Source organism: Microtus oregoni, unplaced genomic scaffold, assembly GCF_018167655.1.
Source record: "Microtus oregoni isolate MIOR12 unplaced genomic scaffold, Mior012 000053F_ref0000044, whole genome shotgun sequence".
Taxonomy (NCBI): domain Eukaryota; kingdom Metazoa; phylum Chordata; class Mammalia; order Rodentia; family Cricetidae; genus Microtus; species Microtus oregoni.
The window spans coordinates 9448452-9456261 of NW_024543829.1; the positions used below are offsets into that span (position 1 = coordinate 9448452).

At 42.4% G+C, this 7810-nt stretch overlaps 1 protein-coding gene across 4 annotated transcripts in view; it reads left to right on the forward strand.

Moving 5' to 3' along the window:
- The window catches only part of Rrm2b (ribonucleotide reductase regulatory TP53 inducible subunit M2B), a 32294-nt gene extending 25291 nt beyond the window's left edge, over positions 1 to 7003 (forward strand). For all 4 annotated transcript variants that reach the window (XM_041637618.1, XM_041637616.1, XM_041637617.1 and 1 more), the window contains 3 exons: positions 793 to 897; positions 3113 to 3226; positions 3965 to 7003. In XM_041637618.1, the coding sequence (XP_041493552.1) occupies positions 793 to 897; positions 3113 to 3226; positions 3965 to 4117 (372 nt within the window). In that variant the 3' untranslated portion in view covers positions 4118 to 7003. The remainder of the gene's footprint in view (positions 1 to 792; positions 898 to 3112; positions 3227 to 3964) is intronic.
- Positions 7004 to 7810: the final 807 nt, after the last annotated feature.

Sequence of the window (7810 nt, forward strand, 5' to 3'; positions counted from 1 at the left end):
AATTGGCAACCATGATTCATCACCGTGACTAATTACTGTTCCTCAATTATTCTTTAAAATTTTTACATTTAAAAATTAATCATGGAGCCGGGCGTTGGTAGCGCACGCCTTTAATCCCAGCACTCGGGAGGCAGAGGCAGGCGGATCTCTGTGTTCGAAGCCAGCCTGGTCTACAAGAGCTAGTTCCAGGACAGGAACCAAAAGCTACAGAGAAACCCTGTCTCGAAAAATCAAAAAAAAAAAAAAAAAAAAAAAAATTAATCATGGTCGGGCGGTGGTGGCGCACGCCTTTAATCCCAGCACTCGGGAGGCAGAGGCAGGCGGATCTCTGTGAGTTCGAGGCCAGCCTGGTCTACAAAGGGAGTTCCAGGACAGGCTCCAAAGCTACAGAGAAACCCTGTCTCGAAAAACCAAAAAAAAAAAAAAAAAAAAAAAAAATCGGTTTTTCTTGTCGCATCTTACATTGTTTCCTTTCCAAAATGTTTTTGTTACAAATTTTTTGGTTTGTAAATTAGTATTAATATCACAAAATGTTAATAATATAAAATGTTAAAAAAGTAAAATTTACTATGGTTAAAAGTTTCTATATAAGTTATGGCCTTGGCATTCAATACAGTTTGGAGGGGAGAGGAAACTCCTTGTTCCTACTTCACACAGCACAATGACACATTGTGTAAGTTTTTAATGGACGTTCTTTGACATCAGCGCTTGTCCTCTGTTTTAGGGGCCTTCACTGTGACTTTGCTTTTTTAATGGACGTTCTTTGACAACAGCGCTTGTCCTCTGTTTTAGGGGCTTCACTGTGACTTTGCTTGCCTGATGTTTCAGTACTTGGTAAATAAACCTTCAGAAGAAAGGGTCAGGGAGATCATTGTCGATGCCGTTAAAATTGAGCAGGTAAGCGCGGGGAGCTTAACGTAGTTATTAGTACATCTGGTTATCACGTGACTGCATCCTATTTTATATTCAGGTTTTTTGCTCTATTTTTATTTGGTTTCAGTGCATGCATGTTTTGCCTGCATGTCTTTCTATGCTCCGCATGCTTGCCTGCTGCCCACAGAGTCCAGCAAAGGAGAACAGATCTCCTGGAAGTGGAGCTGCGCATGGTTGAGGTCCCTGTGGGTACAGAAGAGCAGCCAGTGCTCGAGGGAGCTGCCTTTCCCGTCCCTGCAGTTTGCCTTTAAATATTGTTTTGAAATGGTACTGTGTGGGCTAGCCTTGAACTCCTGGACTAATTCAGTCCTTCTGCCCCACCCTCCTGGCACTGAGATACTGTGCCCAGAGGCATTTGACTAGTAAGTTGTAGTTTGTATGTCAATATCAGCAAATTCATGTAGTTCAATCTGACAGTGTCTTGGTTCTTTTCCATTGCTGTGAAAAAACGCCAATTTATAGAAGAAAAACATTTAATCTGGGGCTCAAGGTTGTAGAATTCATGACTATCATGGCAGGGAGCATGGCAGTAGGCAGGCGTGGTGCTGGGGTATCCCCAGTGACACGCCTCCTCCAACAAGGCCATGCCTCCTAGTTCTTCCCAAACAGTTCCACCAACTGGGGACCAAGTATGAAAATACATGAGCCTCTGGGGGCTGTTCTTATTTAAACCACTGACATATGATGTATTGAAATTGTTACCTCAGTTTATAATTTGGTTAAAAGTCAGTCTTTATTACATATCAGGGTTTTTTGTGTATCTTGTTTATTTCAGGGCTGTATTTTTGTTTTAAATTCATTTGCTTAAATTTAATTTATTTAAATTATATATTTATATAATCATACAAAGTTATATAGATATATAATTAAAATTATATTTAATTTCTTTTGAATATGATCACATAGCAAACATTTTAATTATTATAGCTTCTTAGTTTTATATCTTTAACTACTAGAAAGGGATGGTAAATTCTTTTTGTTTTTTTGTTTTGTATTTTCGAGACAGGGTTTCTCTGTAGCTTTTTGGTTTTTGTCCTGGAACTCGCTCTTATAGACCAGGCTGGCCTCGAACTCACAGAGATCCGCCTGCCTCTGTCTCCCAAGTGCTGGGATTAAAGGCGTGCACCACCACCGCCCGGCGGTAATTTTTGTTTTAATATGTAGCAGGCTGCCCAGCTGAAGCACAAGCCAAACATTCACACAGTGAATCAGGAAGTGAATTAGAGTAAAACTTCATTTATGGCGTGTGAATGTGGTGCCTGGAAGCCGCTTGATAGTCTACTTAACAGTGCACTCCAAAGAGCTAACTCAAAAATGGGATTTGCTCGACTGACTTTTGAACAGCGTGTAGTTATAGGCAGGGTTTTCATGCTGTTGGGAGAAATGTGTTTGTGTTTTGGCATCTTCGTACCATTTTGAGGATGAGTTTCCTGGTTAATATGCTTTTCCTTTCCCTCCGTTAAAACTTTATCACTGTCTTCAACTGCAGTTGGATTTCAGTATATCTCCCGACCTCCACACCCGTGTCTAATTCCACACTCTGTAATTACTGTCCTTTTCCTGCCTCGCTTCCCACGGTGGTGTCTCTGAAGCTTTGTCTGGAAACTTCAGGACAGAGCATTGCCATTTCCCTGTTGATGAACTCCAGGAGTCAGGTCCTATAACACTGCTTTAAAAGATCCAGTAATTCGCTATTTTCTATTTAATTTTGGCCCCCTGAGAAGTTGAAATCATGTAATTAGTAATATCCCAAACATTTGTAAACAGATGGCCATCACCCGTCGTGTTAATTTATCCTGGCATACCTACCTCCAGCAAAGCAGTGTCTAGAATACGAATAAAGCTAAATTCCTGTGCCTTGTCCATTCCTCTGGGAGAACCTGTTCGTGGTTCAGAAGGTGCAGTCTCTCCCAGCAAGGAAGGTTCCAGCAGGAGCTCAGAGCACCCTCCTTCCAGTGTTGGCAGACCAGAAAGTAGAGTTGGGATGGGAAGAAGGCCCTCAGAGTTCACGCCTAGTGACCCATGACCTTTCTAAACAGTGGTATCAGGAAGGAACCAGGTGTTCAAATACATGAGCCTGTAGAGGACATTTCAAATTCAAATCATTGTACTCCATGTTTGGGAATGTATACTTATTGTTATGTGTTTGGATCTGATTCTGGTTTTGTTTGTGTCCCAGGAGTTTTTGACAGAAGCTTTGCCTGTCGGCCTCATTGGAATGAACTGTGTTTTGATGAAACAGTATATTGAGTTTGTAGCTGACAGATTACTTGTGGAACTTGGCTTCTCTAAGGTAACTAAAGTGTTTTAAATCATGTTAATGACCTGTCTTGGTTACTGTTATGTCACTGTGAAGAGACACCGTGACCAAGGCAGCTTAAGAAAGAAAGCACATAATGGGTCCTGCCCACAGACAGGAGGCAGAAAGAGAGCGGCTGGACCTGGCACGGGCTTTTGAAACCTCAAAAACACACCCCCCCTCAGTGACACACCTCCTCCCGCAGGGCCACACCTTCTCTTCCTTCCTTGGTAGCCCGCACGCCTGGAACCGAACACTGGAATATAGGAGCCGCTGGGCTCCATCCTCGTGCAGACCACACACCACCAGCAGGGTTGCAGGCCAGTGAGCCTCTCACGTTTGCTCTCCTGAAAGCACACGTAACACGCTAGTCTCCTTTAAACACGTGACAAGCTGGATGTGCGATGCCCACCCATAATTCTGGCATTCTAAGGCAGAAGGATTCAAGTCTGTGGACAATGTGGGTCACGTAGCCCATTTCTGACGGATAAGAAAATAAAATGTGTAGGACACAGCCTTGTTTTGTAAGAAAAAAAAAATGGTTTGTCAAGATCCTTTGAAACTTAAAATGAAGTTGGTGACAGCCGTCGCAAGCCCTCCACGCCTTAGAGGGGCAGCGTGGCCCTGCAGGTGCCTGGGTAATGGGGACCTGTCCTGGCTTCTCTTGTCTTTGCCTTGTTGTGCAGTGTGATTGGATTCTTCTAATCTCTAAGACATTTCTCTTCTTTCTAGGTTTTCCAGGCAGAAAATCCCTTTGATTTTATGGAAAACATTTCGTTGGAAGGGAAAACGAATTTCTTTGAGAAGCGAGTTTCTGAGTATCAGCGTTTCGCAGTCATGGCGGAGACCACGGACAATGTCTTCACCTTAGATGCAGACTTTTAAATCTCTCCCCAGTTAAAATACCACAGAAGCCGGATATGGCGGCGCATGCCTTTAGTCCCAGCACTCAAGGAGGCCAAGGCAGGTGGAGTGTGGGGACTGTCGGAGCTATGTATAGAGATCTGTCTCAAAACCCAAACAACAGCAGCAAGAGCAAACTAACAAACAAAACCTTGTTGGGAAAATAGCAATTTATTTTTCTGTCTTTTTGAAACGTTGAGTATTTCCTTTAAGGAAATGAGAGTTTGAATAGAAGGAAATCAAGAACTAAATTACAAACCGTTGATTTATCGAAATGCACTTCATTTATTTATACAGTGAGAGGGCGTGGCTTTTTCTTTATTCGTTAACACATAAGATGGCATTAAGAGCCTGGATTGAGGAGTCATATATGAGTTTGACATCCTGCCCTTATTCCTTTGTGTGACCTTGGCAGGTCAGTCAGTCACTGTAATGTTCAGGGCAATGATCTGTAAACTTGTATGATAGTAAGCCCCAAGTTCATGGAGGTCACAGAAGAACAGATACACAAGGATAAGTTTCCCTCCACTACCTCGACGACCAGTCAACGCCAACGGTACGACTGGTTGCAGTGCACTCCTCTCCAAAGTGACTGTGATTCTAGGTTAGATGGAGATCCAGAGTCCATTAGGGTCTAATGTTGCAGGAAGAATATGAGAATACCTTGAGAGGTCATGATTCTCATCAGCCCCTTTGCTTGTCTCAATCTGCGGTAAAGAATGTAGCTCATAACTGCTTAGGGCAGAAGGCTTGTGGAACAGAGTCCACACGTTGCCATGGTTGTGGGCCTTAGGAAAAAAGTGATTCTCCTTCGGGAATTAAAAAGCCAACTGTTGCCAGGTGCAGCCCTGGAATGTTTAGAACCAGGATAGATGGGCACTTCCCAAAGTCATATTCTCAGAGCTGGTAGATCTTACAATGTTTTGTGATAGACTTCATTTGTATGTCTTTATACTTTAAATCTCTCTACAATGTTATGAAGGGATGGTCTTTAATGGGACTGTGTATGCTGCAGAGCTAGATGATAAGGGAGATGGAATGGCCAGGAGCCAGGCCGCCTGGGCAGTGTGCCCTCTTCATTTTCAGGAAGCACCAAGAGGAAGCCTGAGCCCCATCAAACCCCGGTTCCTACTCAGTGAAGTGCCTGCTGCCCAAACATGAGGGCCCGAGTCCAGATCCCCGGCAGCTCCATAGAAACCATAGCAGCACATGCTCACACGCCACACACTTGTATGTGCACATACACAGTGCACACACACACAGTACACACAGTACACACACAGTGCACACACATGGAATACAAACAAAGTTCTGGAAACTGAAATTTAGAGATTTCTCTCTATGTAAGTTTTGTTCCATGTGTTCTCTAACTACTGATTGATCAAACTAGGAACTCTAAATGAATGCAAGAGAGGCGGCATAGTTCCACTGTTAGAGGGCCTATCAGAAATGAAGTGTTTGGGTTATAGTCAGATTGGTTTTCTTGCTGTGTGCTTCCCACTGGTCATGTGGTCACCCGATGCCCTTCTAAGCCTGCCAACACCTGTTACTAAAACATGGAGAGAGGGGTGAGGGTCAGAGAAGCTGAAAAACATAGCCATGATTCCAGCCACTGTCCTTTTACTGTGAGATTCTGGGGCTGTCACATCTTTTAACTTTCATCCATTGTGATTAGTTTTGCCTGTTCCTTTGTTAAAATATTGCATACATTATTGCACACCATAGCAATACTGTTTACGGTACTTTAGAGTATCAGAGTATCAAAGAGCTTGGAGTGTTCGGGTAGCATGTTTCAAGATACTTAGCTACTGCCATACAAAACCATCTAAAGCTGTAATCATCTCAGACTGAAAGACGACAGTTCAACTGTGCATGGCCCCAAAGTTTAAGTCCAGATCTTCCGCGTGAGTCGTGCCGGTGCCTTCATGTGATGCCTGCTCACAGCAGCAATAAGCAAAGCTGTGGGGGGCTGGAGAGATGGCTCAGTGGTTAAGAGCATTGCCTGCTCTTCCAGAGGTCCTGAGTTCAATTCCCGGCAACCACATGGTGGCTCACAACCATCTGTAATGAGGTCTGGTGCCCTCTTCTGGCCTGCAGACATACACACAGACAGAATATTGTATACATAATAAGTAAATAAATATTTAAAAAAAAATAAGCAAAGCTGTGTTTAGAAGAAGTCTTAATATCAAAAAACTGAATTTTAATACACGGTAATGTTGCTCCATTCAGTATTCTGCACCCATCAGTCCCCCAAGTTCCACATTTATTTATTACGTCTATTTTGGTCCTTAGATATGGAAGAATCATGAAGTTACAGGATGTATCATGTATCACGGGTAAAGATACATGATATGTATGGCTCTTCTCTTTTTTCCAGCACATGTGTTTCAAAGAAATTCAGTTTATCGTAGAATCATAAACAACTTTGTCATAACAGTAGTTCCACTTCACGCTTCAGCATGTAGACGCATGGTGTGGAGCAGCATTGGACCAGTTTATTTCAGTGCTTTCTGCAGGACTGAATTTCAGTAATAAATACTTACTTTGTGATGTAATCCACTCCCAGCCACACCGCTATCTGAAGATGTTACAGTGTTTCATTTTAAAATATCCAGATTCTACTTCTGTCACCACTTTATTATGTTTTGTTTTCCTTCTTTTAGTTGGAATTCATCACGCAGTCTGGCCTGGATTGTACTCTTGAGCCTCCTGCTCCAGCCTCCCAAATAGGCATTATAGGCTGTGTGCCACCATGCCCAGATATAACTTTATTTTTTGTGATAAAGAAGATGTGCATGTTCAAAAATAATTTAATATTCAGATTATGTATTTTATATTTAAATATATTTATGTCATTCTCATAGACTCTCCAGATTTACTTTTCACAGCTAAGCTAAGAGCTCAGTGTCATGCCAGTGATGATGAAACTTTTGGTGGGCTGCACTAAAGGCAAATTAGCTCTAAGATCACGTGTCATGTTTTGAACTAATTGAGAGTTGGAAGCCAGCTCAGGCAGAACGTGGGGTGCAGTACTGAGAAGTGAGATTGTAATTCTCGTCCCTTCCTTAAGGGATCTGCTCCTTTGTAAAGTGCCCTGGGTCTGCAGGAGAATCTGCTATTCCTGAAGGCCTAGTGGGAGAAGTCGCTCTTCACATTTGTGACCTAACTATGTGAAAGAAAACATGTAAACCAGGAAGACCAGAGGATGACTTTTTTTTTTTTTTTTGGTAAAGAAAAGTAAGTTCACAATATTTTAAACATGTATTTAACTATTTTACAACTTTGTTTTGACTTTTCTAAGTGTCTGATCACTTAACAAAATCTCAGCATCTGCCATGTGTGTAAGAAGCTTTATGAGACATGGTGTTCCTAAATATATTTTGTTAAAATACATTATGGTCAATCAAACCGACCCTGCTTATAGAGACTCAGGGTTTTTTTCCACCAAAAAATTATCTGTTTTGTAAAGTTTGTTGAAATAAACTGTATCATTATATCATTTTGTGTGTGTTTTTTGGGGGGTAAGACCATTTTTTATTCGTGCAGACTACCTCAGTCCCAACCAAGGGGCATGCACTGTCTCTCCTGTGTGTGCAGGTCAGTGCACGCCATACAGAAGAACTCTGGAAGGCATTTCTTCCCTCCCCAGATCCCACCACACAAGAAATAGCC